General features: G+C 48.5%; 1 protein-coding gene across 7 annotated transcripts in view; it reads right to left on the reverse strand.

Annotated features, from left to right (window-relative positions):
• The window catches only part of FYN (FYN proto-oncogene, Src family tyrosine kinase), a 192805-nt gene that overhangs the window by 12738 nt on the left and 152726 nt on the right, over positions 1-27341 (reverse strand). For 6 of the 7 annotated variants that reach the window (XM_084776781.1, XM_084776786.1, XM_084776783.1 and 3 more), the window contains 7 exons: positions 26409-26507; positions 23537-23640; positions 22644-22793; positions 19966-20130; positions 16772-16951; positions 14940-15016; positions 14686-14839 (listed from right to left, as the gene is read on the reverse strand). In XM_084776781.1, coding sequence (XP_084632907.1) covers positions 14686-14839; positions 14940-15016; positions 16772-16951; positions 19966-20130; positions 22644-22793; positions 23537-23640; positions 26409-26507 — 929 coding nt within the window. Of the gene's footprint in view, positions 1-14685; positions 14840-14939; positions 15017-16771; positions 16952-19435; positions 19592-19965; positions 20131-22643; positions 22794-23536; positions 23641-26408; positions 26508-27341 lie in introns of all 7 variants that reach the window. The other variant, XM_084776782.1, reaches the window with a different exon arrangement.

Here is a 27341-nt window from a genome sequence, read left to right on the forward strand (position 1 = left end):
CACTGGTCTTATGAGTGCCACAAATCCACGGAAGACCCAGCTTCTCCTTGGGTGGGGGAGAATGGATATAGCAAGCACATTACCCTGAATGGGTATTTCCTAAGTTTCCTACACCTGCTGTAGGGAAATGACCCTGCCTGACCTGCTTTCTCACTTCCCTCTACTCTTTCTCACCACGGTAGCCATTTTTTAAATGGTTTTTCCAGACAGGGCTTCTCTGTGTAGCCCCCCTGGCTGTCCTTGAACTCACAGAGATCTGCCTGCCTCTGCCTCCCTGAGTGCTGGGATTACAGGCGTGCACCACACCGTAGCCATTTCATCCCTGGAAAGTTTTTATTCAACATTATATGGCCACGGTCCTCACTTCCTATCTCTTACAGCCAGAGAGAGTTCAAGTGAGTGATTCTTTACGACAGGGTTTGCCTTGATGATAGCGTATGAATCTGGTGACTAAGCATTCAAATATATGAGCCTGTGGGGGCTGTTCTTATTCAAATCCACACACACACATGCTCGCACACACACACGCACACACACACACACACACACACGCACTCATGCACACACACACAGCAAATTCCTGTCAAAGGCAGTAGGCCTAAATCTTTCAAATGCCTCTGATCATTAGGCGACTCCTCTCTTCTCCCCATCTAAAGGAAAGGCGGGGCCACCCTGCTCATCACATTGCTGGGAAGATGCGGGCAGAGTAAGATGGACCCAGCAGCCTTTGCGTTCACATTAGGATCAGCAACTACAAAGCAGTTCTGGCCATTTCTTGAACATACCAAGGAAAAAATACAAGGATTCTGTTATTAGTTATCCAAACAGTGACATGCGTAAAGCATACTAATTATGCTTAGGATCTGCTAAAAAGCATGCAAAGGCTGATAAAAATCAGAACTGTCACAGCATCATCTATGAAAAGTCACTATGTGCCAAAGTGGCAAGTGATTAAAATCTTTAAATTATGGAGGTTTTAATAGCCAGATGTGATAAATTATAGCAATTACATTTTTCTTTTAAATACAGTACACCAAAACGATATTAACATTTCCTGGCAACGTAGTTTCCGTCTCCATCTCTTTTATGCCAGTGTGAAATCAAATTTGGGAAAAAATCCCTATGATTTCCCTCTGTGGTATCTCACATTAACACCGAGGCAGGCAAGCAGCTCTACTGTTTTCCTCTGGTCTGATGCAATTTGTCTAAAGTATACTTGTTTCTGTCTTCCCCTGAGTGCTGGTGGCTGCCTGCAAAATCTGGGATTCTCTGAGCAGTCGTTTTGTTTTAAAGTGTCTTCCAGAGCATTCTTCACACAGCCTTCCGTCTATGCAGCTTGGACTCCAAGCCACTGGGGTTAGGGTGACAAGCTTTCCTCAGTGTCAAAAGTGGGTTGCTCTGGACCAGACCTCAGCTGCCTCTGCCTTCCAAGGGGCAGAATTAAAGGTGTACACACCACACCCAGCTTTTTTTTGTGTGTTCAGAGATTAAAAAAAAAAAAAAAGATAATGTTTTTCTCTTTTAAGACAAAAGGTTAAATTCAAGCAACAACAAGCTATTAATGAAAAGAACTAACCAGTGCCTTCTTTCCTACCCACTCATCACTTCCATTTCCTCCTGTCCTTGGCTTCCTGCCTTCAGAGGGCACAAACTTACAGGCCCTGGAGTGTGGCTTTGAAAGGGGGAGAACTAGGCAGCTGTTTCTGCCTGGTGTCTTTGCATACGGCCGCAAAAGATGCAGGTGTTAAACTCAAGTCTGAGAAGGGTGTGTTTAAGGCCATCCAGCACCACAGTACGCAGCCCCACAAGGGGTCCTGCTAGGGGCTGCAGTAAGTGCTTAACTTGAGCCAATTTAGAGGCTAGAGGGTTGGAAGGGGGCAACTCACACAGAGAAAACAGTCCACTGCCACCCTGTGGCTAACCCCTGCCTCTCTGCTCTTGGCCTGAGTGCTACTTGCTCAGAGAACCCGCCTCTGCCTGATTACTAACAGCTGGACAGGGTTCCCAGCTCCAAGCTGCTACAACAGCCTGCTGTTGGGAGCTGTTAAGGCTTCAAGTGTGAAGAACACACGGACTGTCAGAAGTGTATCTTGTGTCCGTGCTGTCCCTGAGGGTTGGAGCACGTCTTTGGGACGACTGGTATGTCTGGCACACAAAGGTGACAGAGAGGCTGGACAGCGGACTAGCCTTCCAGCTCTCTCCTCCGTTCTGACTGGCTGTTGTTTCTTACAGGCAGTTCATTTGCTCTCTTGTCTCTAGGGTGTGTTCCCTTTGTTCTTGGTGACAGTACCACAGTCTTGTCTGTCATCATCTGGATGCGAGTTTAAGGGCCTACCAACTGCTAACTACAACAGAAAAACATCTGCCACTCACTAATGAAACTTAAAAATCTGCACTTTGATACCAAACGCAGAGTACTGAGACCCCCCCCTTTGGGTCTGAGTGAGGGAGCCCCAGTTCTGCTTCGAGAAGATCAGGGGGCAGTTCCTGGGATGCTGCTGACCAGGAAGTGAGAATTGTAGGCATCACTCCCAACTCCATGCGTGCTGGCTCTCTTATGAAGCAGGGCCCATCAGCACCTATGCATCACCTCAGAGAAAAAGGAGTGGAGGGTTTTGCTCCATTACCCAAGTTTGTCCCTAAGAACCGTTAAGGACACCACCCCCCCATGCCACCACTGCCGAGCTGGCTGGCCCTCTCCTTCCTTCCCACTGTAAGCATGTCTGGATTTCCCCCCACAGGCCTAGCACTGGACTCAATTCACAGCAGCAAACATGACCTCCTTCCCGTCTGTCTGTCTGTCTGTCTGTCTTCTGTCCCCAAGGTCCATTCTTCTTCATTCTCGCTCTAATCACCAGTGTCGCAGAGGCCTCAGTGTTCAGACCTCTTCCCTCTCCACTATCCCTTTGGAAATGTGTCCCCTCGTCACTAACTTTGCCTGCTGCCTGTGGGAGGGGGATGGGCACATTCAGATGTTTCTCATTTGAATTCTTGGTTCTTTATTTCCAAATATCTATGAGACAAGGCTTCTAGGATCTCTTGGCTTTCCCTAAAATATAATAACTGTAAGCTGAATTTATTGTTCACTGTATCATTTTTCTATTTTTAAGATTATGAGTGACTCCTGTAGAAGGCAAAAAAATTTCACCAAATAACTGGGATATAAATAAATTCTTACTTTTCAATTCTAAGATACAAACAAAATCCCCCTCAGTTTTGTTTTCTCCTATCCACTATCCAATGATCCCCACACTGCCAGGCTTCAGGGCAGAAAACTTAAGCCGGGACTCTGCCCCCCCAGGCGATGTCTAGATGGAATCCATGGCCTTGCTTTTTAATCCAGCACCTTGCTTCTGCTCGGCACGGGTCTCAAAGCCACCGTTTACTGCTTAAGCTCACTGCAGAAGCCAGATTCCGGTCATGGATTCTGCTGTGTCCTCCTGCCTCGGTACCCAGCCCCTCCAGTTAATCCTTTTAAACTGCAGCTTCCTGTGGGTCCCAACAGAATGAAATCAAACCCGCCACCTGGTTTCCAGGGACCCACATATCCACTCAACTCTGGCTCTTCCTACTGCAAACATACAGTTAAGCTAGTTTAGTTTGCCTTTGGCTCCCGCAGCAGGTACCACACACCTGGCACGGTTCTACTTCCTCCCGCTGTATTGGCTTATTTGAAATGCCATCTCTCCCTCCACGTGCCTAGCCTTCCCGCTCCCAAAGTCGCTGGGGATGAGCCTCAACAGAAGCAATGACGTGTGCCAGGCAATCCGAGCCCCTACCAACACTCAACAGATAAGGGGCACTTAGTGAGTGTGCTACATGTCTGACACACGAGTTACGGGTGCAAACAACACTTCTGTTCCTCAGCTGAGAGAACAACACGTTTAAGAACTCCAGTAAAGGATGGAAATGGGATTTAGAAGAAAAGAGAACGGCTCCAGAATCAGAGCGCTTAGACACTGCAGTGTGTGTGTGTATGTGTATCTGTCTGTGTGTGTGTATCTGTGTGTGTGTGTGTATGTGTGTGTGTGTGTGTGTGTGTGTGTGTGTGTGAAACAATGACTTTTACGGAAGTTTAGAAAAATGAGAGGAAGAAGCTTCAGTGTTAGGCAGACCTGGGCTCTGAGAGCCCAAGTGTCGGTGTTCTGTCTGTAATTTGGGATGGCAGGAGGCAGAAAGGACTCAGCAGAGTGTCTGATTCCTGGGAACAGGCCACGAGCTAAGGAAATGCAGTTACGACTGTGCTTGGATGGGATGTGCAAGGCACTGAGTTGCACTGACAAAGGCCCTCGGCACCACCACTCACACTAGAATCGCCAAAAGCGTTAAAGTGAAGAGGATCCCCAACACTCACCCATCAACCACCGAGTGTCCACTGAGTCCCCAAGCAGTGTGAGACACTCTGGGCTCATGAGGAGTAGGGTAGCTCCTGTAGTTGTTTTCTAAAACGGGACGAACACAGCTCCTAGGCTGAAGCTACAGAGAGCTAAAACGTGGCACTGGCTTGAAGAGGATGGCTCAGGAGATGCAGGGAATAAGGAAGTGGCGCGCCCCACTGCTGTCCCCGAGGCAGAAGGACCACGGCAGGGGCCAACACGAGCCTGACGGGGCCAGCACACGCAGGGACTATTTTGGAATTTTGGTTTCTTTAAAAACACAGAAATTGTAAGACTATGTTTTCGTTTTAATCCCAGGTGTGGGATATGGGGCTGCTCTGGCAGCAGTTGACGCTGATTTGCCTCATGCTCTATCTAGTGTGGTTTTGCCAGCTACAGAGAGTTCCTGGGAGTGTGTGACGTTTGGAATTCTGGGAACTTTTCAGAGGGAATAGAAATGCTAGAGCCCTGAGAGGCAGGTTGGTGGTTGGTCAGGAGTGGGGAGTGGGGGTGCTGGTCGCAGTTTGTTAGTAGTTGTGCTTAAAGAAAAGACAAAAGGAAAGAAATGAGAATTTGGGGTTTTTCTCTCCCCTCTACTCTTTCTCTTCTATCTAGTGATAGGAGGTGAAATGGGTGGGGGTGGGGGTGGGAAAAACGGTAGGAAAAAAAGAACCTACAGAGTAGCGAAGGCCAGCTACAATCACACATCACTAGCTCTTCAGGGAGCCCTGGACTGTTAGGTCATCCATTTTCTGGTGCCAATCCCACTGCATTGCCTCAGGGAGTGTTTCTCCTCCAGTTAAAGATCCAGGAGCGCGGAGGCAGTAAAGCCAGCGCAGAGCAAAGGATGCCAGACGGACTCCACAGAGCGCGGCCTGCGTCCTGACAGCATTTCCAAGAAGGAAGTGCATCAGCTTCAACAAGAGATCCTGATCTTTTAAACCTAAGAACCACCCAAGGAGCCTCTCTAACCCTGAAGCCACAAACCCTGTGAATTATTATATGCAGTATTAGGTAACGTGCAGTACTAGGGCTGTAAAGTCACCCTAGAGAATTAGAGACATCACACGCGCTGCCTGTAACAGGAAGCTGACTACACGGTAGAGAGCGAGGATCATCTAGGGCAGGATATCCTGTGTTAGCAAGTGAAGCAAAGCTGACCTGACCTGGAATGTGGTGGTGATTTAAACGCAGTAATAGTTTCAAGCCCAGTGAAACTTGGCAGAGGAAAACTCCTAATTCTTCTACCAGGCCAAGGGATGACGTTCAAATTCCCCAAACTCTTCTGAAGTAATACACAGAGCATTTCCAGTTACCCCTGGTCAATATAGTCTGCTAAATGGCCACTTCGGGTCCATCCAGTGGCACAATGAATTGGGGTAATATTCCATTTGAAATTTTAGCTTGCCAGTGGGTAGGGACAGGACAAAGACTGTGACGTGGATTAAGGAAGAATGCTGTCTCCTCAGGGACATTGGGAGCCCAGGGGCCAGAAGCTGGGCCTGAACATACTGCAAAACTGTGGACTGACTGACCAGGCACAGATCCAAGGTCTGGTTGGGATGAATCCATGGAAGAAGTGTTCAAGCTGAAAGGGTACAGAAGCTCCCATGGGAGCTGGACACCAGTGGCCACGTACAGAGAGGGGTGCTGGCAGGGTCATCACTGGGTTAAGAATGGAGCCCAGCAGAGAATTAACCATCCTCAGAGGGGTGTGGGCCATTGTGCCTGGCAGTGTGGACAGCACTGGTGTGGGGATACAGGGTGGGGCACAGATGACACACGCAACTTCAAGCTGCTTTTTAAAACTGTACCTTGCTTTCCCTTTGGCACGGTGTCTATGCTTTGGGGACCCTGGGGAGAGCAGTATGCTGGGCCAGGCACCCCCCTTTGGTTAGGAGAAGGCGGCTCGTAGCTGCAGGCAGTTTACAAGTGTACTGCCTGTCCTTGGTTATCCTGACGATGCAAATGCAGGTTCCTCCTGCCAGCCAGCCAGCAGAGCACAGCGAGGAAGCCGAAAGACGTTTCTGATGTTTGGTGGCAGTCTGCAGTTCCTATTTACACACTTTAAAATCACAGAGGGTGACCATCTGCTTCCTTACTCATGACTACCAAGAAATGTGGGCTGTGCAGACCAAGGACTTGCTCCTGACCGTCCACAGACGACTGCCAGCCAGCTCTGCCCAAAACAGCACAAAGGAGCTGGAGATGCCCCCGTGAGCACAAAGCAGGACTACCAGTGGGCTGGGCAGATAGAGGAAGGTGCTCAGAGAGCCGGCTCTGGTGACCTGAGCTGGCATCTGGCCCATCTGGATTCCCTGGGCCAACTCAGAGAACCGTCCAAGGATGTAAGTGGCAGAAAACAGTCCCCCTCCACCCAGCAAGCACTTTGAATCTTAAAAGCGACTAGGGAGAGATGAGTGATTTAAAGACCCCTCTCATCTGACCTTGGACACATCCCTGCCAGGAGGGGACGGTGCTCCCAACAGTTCATCTGCGCTTCCCAGCATCTGTCCTGCTCCCCTGACTACTAATCTGGGCTGAAGCTTCAACAGATAAACAAAGCGGTCCCTCCCAAGAACGCCAGTGGTAGGAAGGAAGCCTAGAGACCTAGGCGGCGGAATACAAATGAAGGTGGCTTCTGCCTGGTGACTGAGGTGCGCCAAGCCCTGGCCCTGGAAGCTTCAGGGAGGCAGCCTGGCTCAGTTTGGCTCACTGGGATCACCACGTGGCCTCTGGCAGCTCGCCGAGTGGGCCTGGGGGTGGCCTGGGCCTCTCACTGCACCCTTTCAAGGCTCTGCCTGGGGAACAAGAAGAGTCCCCCTGCTTAGCTCTCGGAAAACAATAGCTGGCTTGCGTCAGGAGGAGGTTTGCCTTTTGTTAAAAAATGGCTGGCTGCTTCAGCAGGGAAAAAATTAGACTGAATTCAACAATTAAGAGAGCTTCATCCTTCCCCACCCTCCTTCTCTGCTGACATTTGCTGCTGTTCAGGTCACAGGACACACTGTGGCAAGGGAGATGCTGCTGTTGACAGAGGGAGGGCATCGCAGCCTTGATCTGCCACTGGATTACAGGGCCCTCTGAGGCAGCTGATTAATAATTCTGCAGGAACCCTTGAGCTGCAGCGTGGCCCACGGAGTCTAATAATCCCCAGCCATCGTAACAAAGGAAGGAGAGGAACAGAGGAATTCACAGTTCAGCGCTGTGAAACTGGCAATCTAAAGGAACCAGGGGCCCGGTCCTTCCTGACTCTGTTTGTCAACCTAGCTGCCTGCTTGTTTGTGCTAAATAGCTAGTGTGCTTTTTTGAATCCAAAATCTGATTATATTTAATTAGCATGGGCATCTGGGATTTCTAATACACAAAGAGTTATTAAAGTAACAAATCTTTCTAAAATATGTTCTCCAAGAAAGAATGTGTTAATTTATGCAGTAACAATTTTTAACGTGAAATAATGAACATGAAAACTGTAACAATTATGAATTCTTTGTAGTATAATTTATACGTGAATTTTACTCCAGACAATAATCTATTCAATTTAAATGCTCAATACTGGGAGTATCTGAACAGTCACATTTTTCTTCTCCTACTTAATACCCAAAGTTCAGAATGGCCCTGTTTTGTTCATATATTCTAAAGACGCAAAGATTTCACTGTCTGACATTTGCTTCCTGGGAGAGCATCTGGCTACTGCTTTTGGAACAAGTCCACCAACCAACCAAACGCACAGAGAAACTCCATGTTCCTGCTTGTCATGATGAGTCAATGGGACACAAGCCCTGGCAGGAGGCAGCATGAAGGCCCAGTGCAGCATGGGTTATGTGTACCACCTGTGGGTGGGTGTGCACCTATAGGGTCAAGTGTAAAACTACTGTTGTTAATGCTACTGCCAACTGCAGCAAGTGCTTTGTGGTAAGCGCTTCCTGCCTATTCCCAGACCGTGTGACAGCCCTACCTGTTTGAGGCGGGCTCAAAGGTTAACTTATCCAAGGTTTCTGAGAAGATGAGCAGTAATGCCAAGATTTGCACTAAGACAGTGACTTCACAGGACATGCTCATAGCCAGCTTAGAGGCCCTGCCATCTTTTGGAACGAAGCAGGGAATTGAAAAAGGAGGAAAAGGGTCTGGGGAAAGAACGGTACTATGGGGAAGAGTGAGAAATAATGACGGCAAAGCTCCTCTCTTCTCTAGTCCCCAAAGCCACCTGAGAGGTGGGCCACAGAGGAGGCGGCATCTGAGCACAGAGCCCATCTAGCTTGGCAGCTCCTGTGCTTCCCCAGAGGCAGGCTCACAGCGGGCAGCAAACACCTACAGAGCAAACAACCTTGGCGGTGTGTGTGCGTGCATGTGTGCGTGTGTGTCCTTGCAGCAATTACAGCAGTGGATTTCTGGGAAGCCTGTGCATACTGCTCAGAGAGCAGAAAGGTATTCCTGAGGAGAGCGAGGGAAGGGCAGGACCACAGCTATTTTCACTGCTGTTCACGAACAGCGATGCTTAGTATGTGCTCTGTACTCATGAGGGTTGCGGTCCAGCCTTTAGGCCAGCGTCCCCATTGAGGACCAGCAGGATCTGTTTTACTGATGTCCAGGAGAACTGCTACTCAGGGTCCATACGATTGATTACCCATGTGCATATTGCTGATGTGCGAAGCTTCTAAGCTTCTGACGTCAGACACAATCACTTCATAGAAATATAAACACAAAACAAAGGTGTGCAGCTTGGGTCCATGGATGGTTCTTTCCTTTTCTCCTCCTCCTCCTTTTTTGTTTTGTTTTGTTTTGAGGCAGTCTCTTTACATAGCCCCAGCTGTCCTGAACTCACTAAGTAGATCAGCCTCGCCTTGAACTCACAGAGATCTGCCTGCCTCTGACTTCCTAGTACTGGGATTAAAGGCGTGCACCGTCACAACCATCCATGAATAGTTCATAATAGGAGGGGGAAAATGAAGGTCTACCCAAGACAATGGAATGGCAGAGGTAAGTTGAGTCCCAGCTGAGTTCAGGACCGAGGGTCCTGTGGGACATGTGGATAGAGCCAGAATGCTGACTGCCCAGATAAAATAGACTGGTCTATGCTATAAATGATTAAATGTATACCCATACACTGTATCCATCCACCCATCACCTATCTATGTATCTATCTATCCACGTGTCCATCTACCTACCTACCTACTTATCCTCCACCTGTCTGTGCATGTGTACATATGGCTTTACAAGCTCCTTTATCCTGTTGGTTACTAACAGTTTTCCTCTAGTGTTTTTAATATAATAAAAACCCTTTCTATGGAGAACATATCACAAAAGCTAATAAAAATAATTCTTTCTATTTTGTACAGACCGCCTCCTTAATTCCCATACTGCTCAGGCAAGGCCATTGCTGTTACTATCCACTCTGCAGAGGGCAAAAAAACGAGGCTCAAGAAGGTATCTGGTCTGTTAGAGGCCACCCTGCCTGTCGGAGACAGAGGTGGTTTAAACTTGGGCTGCTGGCTTCTCACTAGGGTTAAGTGATATAGCTGAATTCGCCTTTCAAATCAGTGTCACCAATCAGTGAGGCAGTAACTGCCACTGCCTGCCTAGGCCTGCGCATGACCAGCCCACCTGACAGGTAAAATACCCCCAGAGATAGGAGGGTGTGTGTCTCCCACCCGGCAGCTTCATCCATGCGAGCCCCAGGTGGAATCAGGCAGTGATGGCTCAGCCGGTGCGTGTGTCAGTGAAATATTAGTCTGCTGTCAGGAGCTAAGAACTGTCACAGGGAGCAAGGAGGCGGACCAAAGAGTGTGTTGTGGCTAGGTGATGCCTCTCCTGGAGGTGGTGGGCTACTGAAAGAAGGAATCTGTGGACCAATGCTCACTGGCTTCGCTTACAGGCTGAGGGAAGTGTAGCGACAGAGAACAGAACTGACTAGGGTGGGAATGCAATGGTCTTCACAGGTCTGCCTTCCCCTGTGGGGTGGCTCCAAGGCTATATACCCATGTCAATATGTACTCAGTTGCACACCAGATTTGTCTATTTTACTGGATGAATGTCAATTAAAAGAAAAGAAGTCAAGCGTCCACAAGGGCAAGTCACTGTTAAACATAGCCAGGTCTACCCGCGCGTGCCAGGTTCAAGCCAGCATTAGCCAGCCCTCGACTGCTTGAGGACTTTTAGGAAGAGAGACCAAGTCTGTGGAGAGCTCTCTCACCACTTCCTATTTTCTGTGAGAAGGAAAAAATGGCCCAGGGGCTGTGACAGACAGGAGAGCAGTGTGGCGGAAGGGGGCAGCAGCACCTCACTGCCCTGGGCCCAGGTGGGGACTACGGTGACTTCTGGAAGCATCCTGAGGACAGAGAGGTGGCTGTTGCTGACACAGAGGGGAGTGACGAGTTAGAGGACCGCGCTGTGGCAGTGGATCAGGTGCGATACCCCACTGGCCTCTCTGGGCTTAGACGCACCAGCATGGACACCTCAGATGCAACAGATCCCAACTCACACTCACTCTCTCCCTGAAGTTAAGACCTCTCACCTGTTCTCTTTGCTGCTGCCGCCAGCTCCACCCTACCCAGAACCCACCACTGCCTCCCGGGAAGGGTCTTTGGCCTCTCTTTGCTCGTGCACGGAAAGTGGGTCTCTCCAGTGCAGCCTACCCATCTGTGTGTTCCTCATCAGCCTAGTCCTGTGTGTGGCAAAACAAGAAAAGCAGCAAGTGACACTGAGCAGTTCCCATGAGCCGGGTGGGGTTAGACATCCGAGTGCTCTCCAGGAATGTGGAAATGCACAAAACAGGTAAGTTGAATCATCACTTAAAAAAAGAAGTAGCCTGCCCATGGAAGATCAGACAGCTTGTCCAGGGCGCCAGGTCAGCACATGGTATCGCTGGGCTTTGCTGCCTGACTCTGAGCTACCTGTGTTCCCCCCTCATGCTGGCTGCTGCCCTTATGTGCCCTTAGGTCCCCTCTATCTTTCCTCTCTCCATCCTCTCTTCTTTCGAGGGGGAGTCTTGCTATTTGGCCTAGGCCAGTCTCAAGCTTCAGGGCTGAAGAGACCTTCCCTCCTCAGCCCTCAGGGTAGCTGAGACTACACTGTGTGAGCCTTCACTTTGGCTTGGGTGTCATCATGTCTTTTAACCAAGTTCCTTTTATAAACAAAGTATTCAAACACCCGATATGGATTCTCTAAGTGACTCCCGGATGGACAGAACTCAGTGCGGAGCGTTAAGACTAAACAGGAACTGGGTCTAACTGTGAGGTGTCCAGGTAATTATGACGACTCCCCAAAGATTCTATCTAGCTGCTTCTACAATGCTGTCAGGTGGAGGATCCCCTTCACTGCTGCCGGGCCTGGTCCTGAGCTTCTCTTTGATATAAGGCTTTTGTATACAAGTCAAGCTAGGAAGGGGGTAAGTGTAGGGCTTGTAAGCGGTAATGACACAGGAAAGACCTGTAACACTGTACACTGCAGTGGTGCTTGTGGCCTGCGCTGTCATACCTTGTTGTCCGGTGTGTGCGCGCGCGCGCGCGCAGAGTGTGCGTGGTGACAGACATTTCAGAGCACCAAGATGGGAAACTCACAACTGTTTTGCAAACAATTGTCATTCACAGTCCTAAAATAGCTACATTTGGCACATGTTTCAGAACACTGCCTGCACTCCCATAATCAAGATGCGGCACGGCTGTGGCCTGCGGGTGACATAAAACCCGACTTGCAAATATTATTAGGCACATGGACCAGCTGTCTAGAGGAGCTTATTAATCCCCGGCAGGAACGTCGGCATGCAGCACACATGCCATCTGCAGAACGCACTGGCAAATACATGCCGGACCATTCTGTGCAGTGGAAAGGCTGGGGCGGGGCAGACCCAGTGGAGAGACAGGTAGAACAGCTGGGCTATCCAAGGCTGGCAAATGAAAGTCTCTCTGGTCCCCTGACACATGTGAGTTTGAGAGGTTGCCCCTTGAGGCTTTCCCCGTAAAATAAAAAGGAAATGAGAATCATGAGTTAATTCTCCGGTCTTACACTATTTTGGTGAGAGACAGTAGGCACAGGTCAAGAGCAAGCCTGAGCAGGCGGGCTGTACTGTTTTTAAATCCTGGTCTTCCACTTGTGAGCTTCGGGATTTGTATGAGTGACGCTGCTAACCCCGAGTCTCTTTCCTGCCCCCTGCAGGCCAGGCAGGCCCAGGGCCACACATGTGCTGTCCTTTCCTGGTTCTCGACTGCCCGTACTGCCTTGGGCACCGTACCTCATCCACCCCGGGCTACGTACCCCTTCCCACTGTTTGGTATGCATCTGAGCACACCAAAGAAGAGGGAGGACGGAGCCTTCTGTTTGGAAACTAAGTCAAGGAAAGGTCGAACAAAGGATTGAGGCTCGCCCTTGGGGAGGGGTACAGACAGTGGTCTGATGTGACGGGGGGGGGGGGGGGGTTGGGTGGGGGTGGGGGGGGGAGGCAGTCGTGATGGGAAGAGGGAAGGAAGGCTGCATGGCCAGGCTGAGAGGGTCCTGGACAGGCCCCAGTGCAGAAGCCGACATGAGAGGTGCCAGTCACCTAAGGCCACAGTCTTTAGGCCCTTGATGAAGGATGCATCAGTTATACACCCAGGCCATTCCAACAGTACCCTCTGCGAACATCTGCTGGCTCCTGGCCCTGCCACCTTCTCATTTATGGATGGAGAAAGGTTGTACTCTGTGGAGTACAAAGTCAGGTTAGCAGTGAGAACACAGCCTTGCATTGCTCCTTCTGCCACTGAGATATTCTTACACATAGAAGGAAGCTCCTGCGCTTCATTGGAGCCATTTGCTAAGTCAAATAGCCAGGTTATCGGCCTTCGCACGCCTTCCCTGAGGGACTCTACTCACACTCCCTCAGACCCTCTTGGCATACCCTGTGCCCACAACCATGCCTGTATTCCTCTATGCTTTGAGATACAGCCGCCTCCTGTGCCTCCTAACTTGTGTGTGTGTGTGTGTGTGTGTGTGTGTGTGTGTGTGTGTGTGTGTGTATACATGAGCCCCCTCCCCCAAGATCCCACAAGGAGGCTTGCTGTGTGGGCATAAGGCTCCGGGACAAGAAATACCATATGTTGGAAGAATTCAAATAGCGGAGCTGTTTGCCCAACATGCAATCCAGCATTTGGACAGTGTCTGTAACCAGGCACGGTCTTAGTTTGACATTTTCTATCATTGCCCACTGCACTTCCATTCCAAGTCAAATAAAAGGAGGGAAGAGTGGCGTGAAATAAAAAGTTAAAAAGAAAGAACTAGGAAAAGAAGATTCTAGAAACAAGTGAAATGGCTATTATTCACTATAAAATTGTAGGAAGCAGCATCCTGTGGTATATGCCAGTTCCCGCTCACCCGGGCTCAGGGTTAATATCACCAATGAAACTTATTCTCTGCCTGAGTTCCGGGTGTGAACACCAACACAGAAGCCTCCACAGTTGTGAGTCCCTCACTTAGCTCCACACCTGGACACTGCCATGTAAACAGCCAGGAAGGCAGAAGATGCCTGGGGAGCTCTTTCCTGGCACCGGCGCTCCACTGGCAGTCGCCGCAGTGGGTTGGCTTCTGCTTTGGTCTATGTTTTACATAAGATTGCTATCTATGAACTTTTGCAGGAGATGGGTGGGTAAAGGCAGACTGGGAAGGAAACATGGCGTTTCAAGGGACTGTCACCAGCCAGCCCCTCCAGACCATGCCTTTCCCCTTCACTGCTTTGCTCTGAAGCCAAGAGACTTCATGGAGGGCTCAGTCTCGGGCCGGGCCTGCTTGGGGCCCTGGAAGGCAGCTGCAGTGAGGTCACCACTAGCCTCCACGTCCCTCAGTAGGTTCTCTCCGAGGTGCCCTCACTGAGCCACTCCTGCTGCGATCTGAGCCCTGGCTCCTCTGATGTTAGCTCTGAGGCCATGTACTGTGCTCTCTGTTTTCCAAAACCCTGCCTGTTCCTCTGTAAAAGACTGTTATTACAGTCTCTCCTTGGAGGGACATCTGATTTCCGCTGGGACGTGACTGACTGGGAACGAGCTATAACTTGGCTCCCCACAGCCTTCTTTTTCCAAAAGCAGAACACTGTGGGCCTAGACACTGCCAGAAAGGCAGGCAGACCACGGGAGTGGACCACTCAACAAACCAGCGAGGCACCTGTCTGGGGGTGCCCACTAGTCCTCCACCTGAGAGCCATCAAAGTGTTGTCAGATCAGCGGGGGGGGGGGGGGGGGAGGCGGCGAGGCAGGGAGGGCAGCAGGAGGGAGTCAGGGGGAGGGGGAGGGAGACGTCTGAGCAGTGTAGGGATACAATCAGGGGCCATTGTCCCGGAAGTGCCCACCTTGTCTGGCCGTGTATTCATTGTCCTCGATCAAGCGCGCCAATCCAAAGTCAGCAATCTTGCAAATTAGTCCATTTCCCACTAGGATGTTTGCCGAGCGCAGGTCTCTGTGGATGTAGTTCATGCGCTCGATGTAAGCCATTCCCGCAGCCACCTGTGGAAAGCCAGGAGGGGGCACAGCGGTTACACCAGGACCCCTCATGTGTCCATGCTGAAAACTGCCACGGTCTGAGGCAAGGCACCCCGTGGCCTACCTGTGCCGCCATGTCCACAAGATTTGGCAATTTCAGAGCTCTTCCTTCACCGTCTTTTAAGAAATCAAGCAAACTTCCTATAAATGAGACATGGAACAATTTTAGTTTACTCAGAAAGGAAAAAATTCCCAATAGTGGCTTTATTTGATTTCCTCATTGTAAGTTAACAGGTAGGGAATGGGACAGTGCCATCAAAGGAAAAAGAAAGCTTTGTATAAAAAAACAGAAACAAACCCCATGTTCTAAGAAGCAAGTTTTAGCTTCAGAAAATAAACAGCATTTATTTTGTTTCTAAAGGCAACGGATATAGTAAGACTAGAAGAAATGAACTTCACCTCCTTTTTATGTCACAAGGAGGAGTATGTCAGAAAGTGAACGTCCTCCATGCTCCAGTCACCCGTGCACAGGACGGTGACCTGGAGAAAGACAGCTCAGGTGAGCAGTCTGAGGCTGTACATTTCCCACCGGCAGCAACAGCAGCATTCGCTGGAAATGCATAGTCACCATAAACTCTGGAGTCAGACCCAGATGCCTGTGGGTTTTTTGTTTGTTTGCTTGTTTTTGAGACAGGGTTTCTCTATGTAGCCTTGGCTGGCCTGGAGGCACTTTGTAGACCAGGCTGGACTCGAATTCACAGCAACCTGCCTGCTTCTCCCTCTCAAGTGCTGGAATTACAGGCATACGTGCCACTATGCCTGGCCTCAGATGGACCTTGAGGTGACTCTGGTCCAAGAGAGTTTCAGGATCATTGACTTATTTTCAGATTTTAAGTATCTGGGGAGCATGGGTGGGGCGGGTTGATTCCTAATTAGATCACAGCCAGCCCCGCCTCTGACTCAGACATCCGAGCAGAATGGCCAGGGCTTCAGAGCCACACTTGTAAGGCTGCGTGAGTAGGCTCAGAACTGAACCAAGGCGGAGATAATCATTTGCAGGAGCTGGGGGCACACCATGGCCATCAGTTTTTTTTTTAATGCTTTAATCATAAAGTTATTTACAAAATAACCCTGGATCCAAAGGGCAAACAATCTGCCAGGAAAAAATTCCAATTATATTTTTAAAAGAGAGTACATAGAGAAGAAAAATTACACTGCTGTCTTCTGATGTGCGCAGCGCCTTTTAAGGCTGTTTCTTGTTTGGCTCATTTATTTTTCCAAAACACAGTGATCTCTGGCTTCATCCCCAACAACGCTGGTTTGATTATAACGGTGTACACATGCACACGTGTGCACCAATACATGCATGCGCACAGGAGCGTGGAGGGGGGATGACTGCATGTCACTTCTTCCCCTGACATTTAAGGAGAAAGCTGGGGCAAAGGATGTTGAGAGGAGGACCGAACTCAGCCAGAAACTGTCTGCTGCTGATTACTTAGTGCTGAAGTAGGAACTTTAACAGACGGCACTGATTCAAAATGGCAGCAGATCTCACGGCCCTCTACATTAGCTCCGCTGTAAGAGGGCTGTTTTAACCATGCCGAGCAGCATTCCTGATGTGTGACATGCAAAGGCACCGCCTTTCTCAAGAACCGGGGGCAAGCTCAGTGTTCCCTCTTTTCTAAGTGTTATCCTGAGTGAGCACAGTGGACGCTTCCTGAACTGGGGGGTGAAGGCGAGCAGGCAGCTCTGTTTCTCTCTCTGATTGGTCCCCTGGGGCTCTGGGAGGGGGAGGGGGTAACGGGAGGGGGTAGGGAGGAGGGGGAGAGAAGGGGAAGGGGTGGGGAGGAGGGGGGAGAAAAGGGGAAGGGGGTGGGGAGGAGGAGGAGGGGAGGGAGGAGGGAAGGAGGGAGGGGAGGGACGGAGGGGGGAGGGGAGAGGGGAGGGCTGCCTGACCTTTGTTCATGTACTCCGTGACAATGTAGATGGGCTCCTCAGACACGACAGCGTAGAGCTGCACCAGCTTGTCATGTTTCAGCTTCTTCATGATCTGTGCTTCTTCCAGGAACGACTCCGGCGACATGGTGCCTGGCTTGAGAGTCTTTATGGCTACTTTTGTGTTTCCATTCCAGGTGCCTACAAACACCCCACAATATTAAGTCAGCCCGGAGACACTCTTTTCATGGTAAAAATAATTTTGACCAACAACTTTGTGCATAAAATCAGACTTTAAGTTTTAAAAAAACTTAAATGGTTCTTAAGAGCAAAGACAATTAATTGCAAGGACTCCGTCAAGTATTTCAACAGGAAAAATGAGTTTACTTATAGCTATTTAATAATTCACTAACTTTTCCCACTTGATATGTGTCACTCTTTTTATGGCTCATACATGTAACTGAATTTATACCAAAAGGCTCTTACTTAAGTGATGAAAGGCTAGGATTTAGAACGGGCCTGGGTATCTATTAGCTGTCCCTTAGGTAACTGGGAAAGCATGGAAGAAATTAGATTAAATTCCATCTCAGAGGGTGTGGCCCTATAAATAGGTAGCCACACATGGAGGATGCCTGGAATGGGCCTTCAACTGCCTGTACTGGATGTGATACTTGACCGAGTCCTTTAGAAGGCAAGCTAAGTGCACCCACAAGCACGGGCAAGGGGGTCTGCTTGCCCGTACTTCCCCAGGTCAGGAAAATTCCTTAGCTTTCCCTCGAGTCAGCCACAGAACAGCAGCTTCTATTAGGTGGGCTGGGCACTCAAACAGCATGGAGGAAAGAGAAGTATTTAGACATGCTATGTTTAAATACTTCTTCAAAAGCCTGGCTGACTCCATGGTGAGGGCTGGTTTATAGCCACTCTCTGTAAAATACAGGCATGAACTAGCTTTTCATTCTCATTTGGTTGTCAATTAAAAGTCAAAATTTGGGCTACTTCCATTTCTAGGCCAAGGGTTTTAAAGGATAATTTTATAAAGGGAAAATAAAAATCTGCAAATTGAGATTATATTGCTTACAATTTGAAAGAGAATATAGGTTCAAACCAAGATTTACTCAGGTTTCATCTATGACTTACAGATCTAAGGAGTCTGTGTCTTGAAGAGGTTTGAGTATTCTGTTAAAACATACAATTACAATGTACATTCTATTGGGGGTGGGGGTGGGGAAAGAACCTACGAAAGAAACAGTGGTTTAAGGAGTTCATTTATCTTAGAAAACATCCGCCACTCGGGGTAAATCGGAACGGTGACAATTTTTAAGTGGCCTGGGTGATTTAACTGTTAACATTTTCCAATTTCATCACAGTGGGAGCGACCTCTCTCACAGCTTGGCGAACTGCCTGGGCTTCTAGCCCAACTCCTGTGTCCCATGGGAAATGCTTGGTGCTCTGTGTAATGATCTAAGGTTGACAGTTACAAAAGTTGGAAGATCAAATTTCTTAGAGTCCGATTCTTCCTGATTGTGTGATCTGATTAAATTCCTTAGGCTTAGGTTTACAACTTCAATTATAAGCCAGGTGGCTAAAGAGAAAAAAGTCTTATAAGTAGATTTTATAATACTTGAGATAAAGGGTAGGCATGGCTGGGCACGTTTATGTGCCTTCTCTATTTTAATGCATAAGGGATAATAGCTAATATATATATATACAAGGATGTCTGTGTTCTTCCAGTACATCTGTGTGTCTACGTAGTATCCACTACCTTCTGTGCTTCAAGCATTTTAATTACATTAACGCTGCTAATGAGGACCATGCCTAAAGATCACATCACCTGTTTATATCCCTTTAGACTCTAAGGAAGGGCGACTCCACTTGGTTATCCTTTTGTGGACAGACATTTTTGGAAGGGGTCTAAGTTTATGCATTGTCAGTAAGCAAAGTTGCAACTGACCCAGGGGGTTACTTCAAGGGCCTACCTAGCACAGCTGGCATTAATAACCAAATGAGGAAATGTGTGCGTGGATCTGAGATCTTCAACGGATTTTAAACACATCTGATAGAACCCTCAAAACAGCTGCTATATCAATTTTACAGATGGGGCTCAGGGGTTAAACAGGGCCCGTAGGGCTGGAGAGATGGCTCAGAGGTTAAGAGCACTGCCTGCTCTTCCAGAGGTCCTGAGTTCAATTCCCAGCAACCACACGGTGGCTCACAGCCATCTGTAAAGTGATATAATGCCCTTTTCTGTGCTGCAGGTGTATATGCAGGCAGAACACTGTATATATAATAATAAATAAATGTTTAAAAACAAAAACAGGGCCTGTATCAATGCTTTGTCATCCAGCAAGGGCTCAGACCCAAGCTCGGTGGGCAGAAAGCCCGAGAGCCTGCAGCAGCCCTCACACAGCCTCTTACCGTCCCATCTCACAGGAAGCACCACACTCCGTGCGTGCGTGCGCGCGCGCTGGCTTCCTGTTGTGCGGGTGTTTAACAAGCCACATGAAACAGGACAGATGAACACAGCAAGGTGCCACCGGGTTCTGCAAACCTGGAAGGCTCGAGCCCGCCTAAGTTACACAGGCTAAGGGTCTTTGTCCCGATGGCAACAACATGCATTTCTGTTCAAAACTGTCCTTTTCATGGGCTGTGAGACGCAGCCAAAGCGGGATGTGCCCTCTGCCTTACCAAGCCACACTTCAGCGAAACACCCCTGCCCCAGCTTCTTCTCCAGAAACAACGAGTCACGTGCAACTTCCCAAGCATCTTTAGCCAATCCGGAAGTTTGTGGGGTACAACTTGATGAAACCACAGTTAAGTTAAAACACAAACCATCAGCTTTCTCTACAGGAAAGGGAATTAATAAAGAAAACAGTCCTTACAATCCATAATCGTGCATGCACTAGGAAAGATGGAAGGTGACCTGCCCTGAGGGCAACACTTGGCAATTATCTGCAGCTGACAAGGAAAGGTAAGACACTCTACGGAGGTTGGAGCCAGAGCCATTGGCCGCTCTTGCTCATTTCTAGCTCTTTTCAAGAAATTTCAAAATTTAAAAAATAAAAATTGAGTAATTCGGACTTGTCTGTTTTCCTGGTCATAAAACAAAACAAAACAAACAAACAAAAAAATAACACTTTATTTTCACCTTCCATCTTTGATGTTTGGGATTTCCCAAACGAGGACACTAAAGAAATAGTAATTGAGTCTTAGCATACCCATCCATACTTCCCCAAACTGCCCATTGCCCAGTCTCTTGATCAACTGCAGGGATTCTCGAGGGATTTCCCAGACATCTTTGGTTTTGACAGACAGATCGGTAAGCCTTGGCATCCCTTTGTGACAGGGAACTACTAGGCGGCAGCAGAGACCGGCGGCTCTCTCTGAAGGTGCAGGGCAGCGGTGAGGGAGAGAAGAGCAGAACACGTGAGGACAAGGCGCACAAGTGGGAAGCGCGGCGTCAGTCAGCGCCACACACACACACACACACACACACACACACAAGCAAACACATTGGCTGGAGGTGGACACAGGACATTTCAGATGTGGACTCCGGGGCCCACGCCCATCCCCGGGTACGCTCAATGGACACAGCCTAGCCTGCTTGGGCTTCTGTGTACTTCAGTCTAATGAACTAGTATTCACTGTCTCGAACTCTGAAAATGCCCTTGCTCATTTCAAAAGGTACATACATGCTACCTAGGTGGCGTAGGGCTGGAGAGACTCTGGTCCACACGTTTACAGTGGGACTGTAGTGCAGGGGCTGTCCGCAGGACCCTGAGTACACCTGGCAGGGGGAGAGGAAGTGGCGCTTTCTTTAGTGACTGCTTTATCCTCCTGACTCTATTCTACTCTTCCCATGTGCTTGGCATGGCTTCTTTGCAGATTTCCAGCAAAAAAACAAACAAAGACAAAAAACACAACCTTATAAACAGCTTCCTATGTATAATTTAGGAGTCTGGATTCAAAGAAAGAATGGAAATTAACAGCATTCACAGAAACTCGGCTAGGGAAACAGTAGCAATCGTTCAGGTTACAGGGACGTTGGTCTCCCCTCCCCCCACCTTCCTTTTTGAAAAGAATATACCTTTGAGAGTCAGGGGAGATGGGCTAGATGCCCACAGAGTGAACAGGGAAGGATGGAAGCCACACAGAGCTGTGGGCAAAGTCACCCCACGTCCCTGGAAGTCCCTCAGATCCAAAGCACAAACTGTGGCTGGCTCTTTTTTTTTTTTTAAACTGGTGGAATCTGGTTCTGAGATGTTTTAGGCAGGAAATTATTTATGTGTCAGTATTTCAAAGGCCTTCTATGTGCAAGACAGAAAGAGGGAAGGGAAAAAGCCAATATAAAAACAAATCTAACTCAAGATGGATTTTTTTTTCTCTGAGATTAAAAAACGTCTATTGCTCTTCATATCCGCTCTCTCCCTCAGCTTTATGATGTTATTAAGGCGCCCTTTCTAGCACACTATTTTCAAATGATCCAAACCCTGGGGACCCTGCTGATGTTTGCCTGTAATGAAATATAGTTCAGCATTTGAAAAATCCTTATAACATTCAGGCGTTTTGTGTATATCACTGAAGCTCACGGAGATTTTTCTGCTCCATTTCCCTCCATATTTCATTTGAATCCACACAGAGCGAGAGCTAACGCCCCGAATCACAGGCTACTTGGGCTATTGTTAATTTTTTCAATTGCTCATTAGTGGCCAGAATCAATACACAGGCATTCTGACTGCTATTGTTAAAAGACTACTATTCTTTCCGTGTGGTAAGAATAGCACAAATATTTTTCAATGGTGAGGTGAAAAAGCTGGGTGTGGTTGCTGTGATCTGTAGCCCCAGAATTCAGGGGGCTGACACAGGGGGACTGCTGGAACTCTGGAAGGTCACTTTGGGTTCCCCAGAGAATGCTGGGATACCTAGGGCTACAAGTGAGATCTTAGCTGGAAAACAAAACAAAACAAAATGGAGCAGTCATGTACACATGCATGGTATAGCAAGATACACTTGTTAGCCAAGGAAAGCAAGCGTCACATGTTAAAACAACTGCACATAAAGTGACAGATTTAAATAAAATGCACACGAGTACACATATATCCAATAGTTAAATTGCCAAGGACAACAATAACAAAAAATTGGTATCACTTGACCTGAAGACAGTATCTAGTATCTAATCTTTGCTTAAAGTCATCACAATAGCTGGGTGTGGTGGTGCACACCTTAAGTCTCAGCAACCAGGAGGCAGAGGTAGGTGGATCTGTGAGTTTGAGGCCGGAAGGCCTAGATGGTGAAACTCCCATCTCAAAAAAGAAAAAAAGGAGGTCAACACAACAGAAGCGGTAGAAATAGAGAGCCGTGGAGAGCCGTAGCTGCGGACAGGGAAGGCCGGGTAGGAAGCAGCACTTGGGAAACAAAATGCAGATTTACTTCTGCGGATAAATGACCATGAGGTGCAGGAATGTGTGGTGCAGCCCCACTGCAGTGCAGTGTCAGCGAGGTTCCCGAGGGGCCCCATGTGAGCTGCCCAGGGACAATGTCTTTCTTCCTTTCCCATCATGGTTCTGCACTTTGTGATGAAGGCAACAGGAGAAGAGCTCGCAAGAATTCTTCTTACGAAAATAACAATACAAATGCAAGATCCAAGATTTAAACTACTGCCTTCTACTGGGGGGGAAACTTCTGAAAAAACAAGAGGCAAGCAGTAGGATCTGCGGTAGAACAGGAACAGGGCCACCGACTCAAGCGTGTCAGGGGCGGGCACAGGGACAGTTTCACCTAGTAACTTTTATGTAGTATTTGCTACATCCCCCCCTCCCCCCCTCCCCTTCCCAGTTCTGTACCCACCCACTCTTTTCAATTTCCAAACGGCGAGGGTGGTTAGAATTGAGGTTACCTGAGTAATGCTGTACAAGCTGCTGCAGTGTTTCAAACTGGGCCCGGGTCGTGATATAGTAGCCACCATTGTCAAGTTTGCGAATTTTATAATGTTTGACATGATCTCCTTTCATATCATCCCAGTCACGGATGGAAAGTGAGTAGGCACCTGGTGAACACACGCAGTGTTAGCAGTGCTGCTCATCTCTGAGTACCAGTCTGCTTCGTAGGCCTCGTTTATTTGGCTATTCTGATTTATAATTTTTAAAGAGACACACATGCATGCACGTACATACACGTGCAAACACACATTGGCACGCGCGGAGGGGGAGGGGAGGACACCACTCGTCATCTCCACTCAGTAACAGGACAAAGATGGCTCTTGCTGTCCTGACAGTATTAGAAGATATTAGCTATAGCATCACTTCGCTCTTGGAAGGAAAAGTTTCATGATGTTTCTAAAACTTTCTATTCAGTTTCTTATGTTGTCTAAGATAGCATAGACTGAATCCCACCAGGAAAGATGAAGCGCAGACTCCAGGGGAGCTTGCCATGGGGTACCTGGGAGGCAGGAATGGTGGAGGGTTGGGAGGCAAGGCATGGTGAGGGTAGAGGGGGCAAGCAGAGCCTAGGAGCATCCTTCTAGAGGGCAAACTTCCATTTCTTTTGTGGCTACTGTCTATTCCTCTATTATCTGGGCCCCCTGCCTCCCACTTACTACCCCTGCCTCCCACCCCTCAACAATCTCTTCCCCCACCATCCCTTGCCTCCCAACCCTCCTGTCTGCAGGACTGCATCATGCCCCGCGGGGCTGTCCCTGGTAAGGCCTTTGGGCATCACAGTTAAGCCTTCCAATGCCAAAGACCAGCCCTCAGATTAGAACCCACGGGTTTGGTCTTCTTCCTCGCTTACCTTTGGTGGTTTCGCTCTCGCGGATAAGAAAGGTACCTCTTGGGTTTCCAAAGGACAGAAGCTGTCTCTCAGCATCTTTGCGGCCAAGTTTTCCAAAGTACCACCTTAGAGGGAGATGCAGGCAAGGAAGGAAAAAAAAAAAAAAAAAAAGAGGCACCTATAACATGAGCCACATAGCTTTTCCTCCACATAGCCCTTTGCCCCTAATGGCACCCACACCGCCAACTGTCTTCCTCCCTTGCTTCATGGAGTTAGTTTCCAGTCTACTCCTGATTCTACCCTCTCTACCTCTTTCATCCTAAAAAGATAAATAAGTGAACCAAGCTTGAATTGAGGGTTGTTTTCCTTCCCTCTAGGATGACAGGAATTTGTGTGTGTGACAAGTACCACCTGCATGCAGAGGAAAAGAAATCTGCCACCTTGTTGGAGATGCCAGCTGCAGAAGATGCTGCCACAGATGAACTGTAAGACCCTCGGCTTCTGAGCATAATTGCAATGTCTGGGAAATACCAGGCCCTCGTATATAGAAAGATCACCAATCAAGCATTACATTTCAAAAAAGGGACCCACCAGGGAGGGAAAAAAAAAGGGAGATGCAGAATGTTCCTACGCAACCCCTACCTACAGGAATTCTGAACAACGGAAGTCAGCTCTGCCCCTGCTTGGAGCTGACTGTTGCCCTTGCAAGCCTGGTTTGATTTGCTCTTCCCTTCCAGCAGGTGTGAGGACTCAAATTATCGAAAAGCATTTGCCAAGCACCTGGCTGGGATCTACAGCAGGGCTTCTCTTTGACACAGCTGTAGGGACGGTTTAGTGCACATCTGAGATCGGTGCACAGTTAATGGGCATGTCCGTGGAAAAGAGCTGGTGGTGCAGGCATTTTAATGTTCCCTTGCAACAAAGCGATGGCACTTTTGTGCCACGGTAGGAAGCCTCACAGGCCACCTCAGGATCGTTATGTGTCTTTTGTCTCCTCACCTGCACTGCTGAGCTCTAACCGAGGCCTGACAGTTGGCTCACATTTCAGCACTGAGCTGTGTGTGAGTGGTTAAGTGTGCCAAGAGCCCAAGGGAGAGTTCTGGAACATTCCACTAGAATCTGCATGCAGGAGCAACTTTTAGGATATTTGGCTGTGAAAGCAACTGGTTTGAAGAATAATGTTTCAATTCGCCACTCCTGAACGTGGCTACTGAGCACCTCCCCATTAGATCCTTCTTTGAGTGAAAGAATTTCACTGAAGACAAGTCCCGCCACCTTAGCTCTTCAGTGGCTTGAGAAACACCAAAATTCTGTGCAATCCCGGGCTAGCAATCACTGCTGTAAAGGATACAACACCAATTATCTGTGAGGTATGCCTTTCTTGGTTTGTACCAGTAATTCAATTAAAATGCCGCGCAAAAGGGAGCTTGTAGACCAATGGATTATACCTGACCAAGTAGTACTTTAACAGAACGCTAATTAATTGCATATGTAAAAAAAACAATAGGCTTTAAAAAATACTACCCTACTTTCTAAAACCCCAAAATATTAAAAAACCTTATCATTATAAATATGACTTAACAGGCTACCAAGAAGAGACTTGATACCCTGTGAGCATATACAGGGCGAGGAGGTCCCCCTCAGTCACAGTCATAGGGGAGGGGAGTAAGGGGAAAATGAGAGGGAGGGAGGAATGGGAGGATACAAGGGATGGGATAACCATTGAGATGTAATATGAATGAATTAATAAAAAAAAGTGTAAAAAATATAAATATGACTTAAATATGCAGCCAATGGATACTCAGTCAAATCAAAGTAATATTACTTTGTACTAAGTTTTAAAATTCTAAAGACACAGAAGACATTTATAAATCTGTCCAAAAGATTCAGCACAGAGACATGTGTTTACTGATAGTGAAACACATTAATAAGGAGGAAAAAGGAACTCAAAACCACTGCATGCTGGAGAAGCACCAGCACATCTCCTTAGTGGAGGAACTACAAGAGGAATGACGGAGCTGATAGGGGATCTGGCTAGGGTGAAGCCTCTAACCCTCCTTGCTGTGCCTCCACAAATCCACAGTAGAATTAAGTGTGAGAGCTGCAGGGTCTCTGCAACTGACTTTCTCCTCTCCCTTTTCACTGACAGACAAGTCCCCAGGGCTGAGGCGAAGGCCAAGTTCCTAAGTGTGGGACATCACCTTGAGAGCCCCTACAAGTCTCTCTATCAGTCAATCATCCTTTGAGAGTCCTGAAGTTTCTAGCACTTTCCTAAACCACCTCCAGTGGCACAGTGGGACCACGTAACTGCTAGTCAGCGTCTGTCAGCCACGGAAACAACCAAGCCCTCAGTCCACAGAGAGTATGACTTGAGGGCCACAGCTGCAGGACTTCCCACGCCGTGGGACATGCCCCATGTGAAATACTGGTACCTGCACCCAGAGGGTCCGTCTGTTCAGAACTCTCAGTATTTCTGATTATCAAGGAGAGGACTCCTGACTTAATCTTTAATAATCATTTGCCTCCTCAGTGCTCAGGGAGCCGGCTGCAGGCACGCCATGGGCTCTCAATAAGGCATGCTGCAGCTGGAGTTTCATCACGTTAGTTTTTAATCTAGAGTGGGTTATTGGGTTTTTATTTAGGGTACTCATATAAAGCTCCGAAATGAGAAAACAGACAGGCTTAAAGGAAAATATGAAGTTGATAATAGTGTGTTCCATAAGCCTGACAGAAATCAGAGCAACACGGCAGCATTACAGTCTCTCTCTACCTTTAATCACTGGTAAATTTCTTCACTCTCCTGTGCCATGTCACTGGCATTTTATTGTGACAATTAACATTTAAAAGCAAGCAGTTAGAAACAACAACAGCAACAGCTACAGCAACAACATACTCTTCCGCCTGGATGGAGTCCACCGGAGCCACGTAATTGCTGGGAATGTAACCGGTCTCCCCCGTCGTCAAGGAGCGGGCCTCCCACCAGTCTCCCTCCCTGCAGAGGAAAAGGAGCACAGACAGAGATGTCGCCATCAATTCAGCATCCTGCAGCAGGTTCTATGCAGCAATTAGTCCTCGTTATTTCATCCTTGGCCATGCAATTTTCTGCAGGCTTGCTCCCCTTCTGCAAACTTTTGACATAGGCCCTAAGAAGGGCAACTGGGTTACAACCCAAGCCACCGTGAGTTGAAGCCAGCGCTGCTGCCTCTTGCCTTCTAACAGGCACTGTGTAAGCTACCAGTGGGAGAGCCACCACTGCCTCTACAAGCAGTGGTTAGAGGCACTAGGATTAGAAGCCCAAAGTCAGGGGCTGGAGAGATGGCTCAGTGGTTAAGAGCACTATCTGCTCTTCTAGAGGTCCGGAGTTCAAGTCCCAGTAACCCCATGGTGGCTCACAACCATCTCTAATGTAATCTGATGCCCTCTTCTGGTGTGCAGGTGCACACGCAGGTAAGAGCACTCATACATAAAATAAAGGCGAAGTTGCATGACGAGTGTGTGGGAGCATACACACCAGCCTCAGCTTACTTTGAGAAAACTCAGGACTGTGTGGGGGAGGCAAGCCACTTAGGAGGCCCAGTGAGGGATGGATGCCTGCTTAGTGCACCCATCTTGCTTCCTGTTAACACGGTCGGGAGGCACGGCCTTCGGCAGGGACACTGATGAAGACCACCACCCAGCAGGCCGTCCTCAGACACCGTCAGTTGGAGATTACGCTAACCAACACAGCTTTAGCTGTCTGAATCTGACGGAAGGGTGGGCGGGTGTGTCGCCGGACAGCAGAGGCAGGTGAATGCAGAGGGCAGCCAAGTTTCTCAGAGTGTGAAGG

Source organism: Acomys minous (assembly GCF_964271855.1).
Source record: "Acomys minous genome assembly, chromosome: 3".
NCBI classification, from domain to species: Eukaryota; Metazoa; Chordata; class Mammalia; order Rodentia; family Muridae; genus Acomys; species Acomys minous.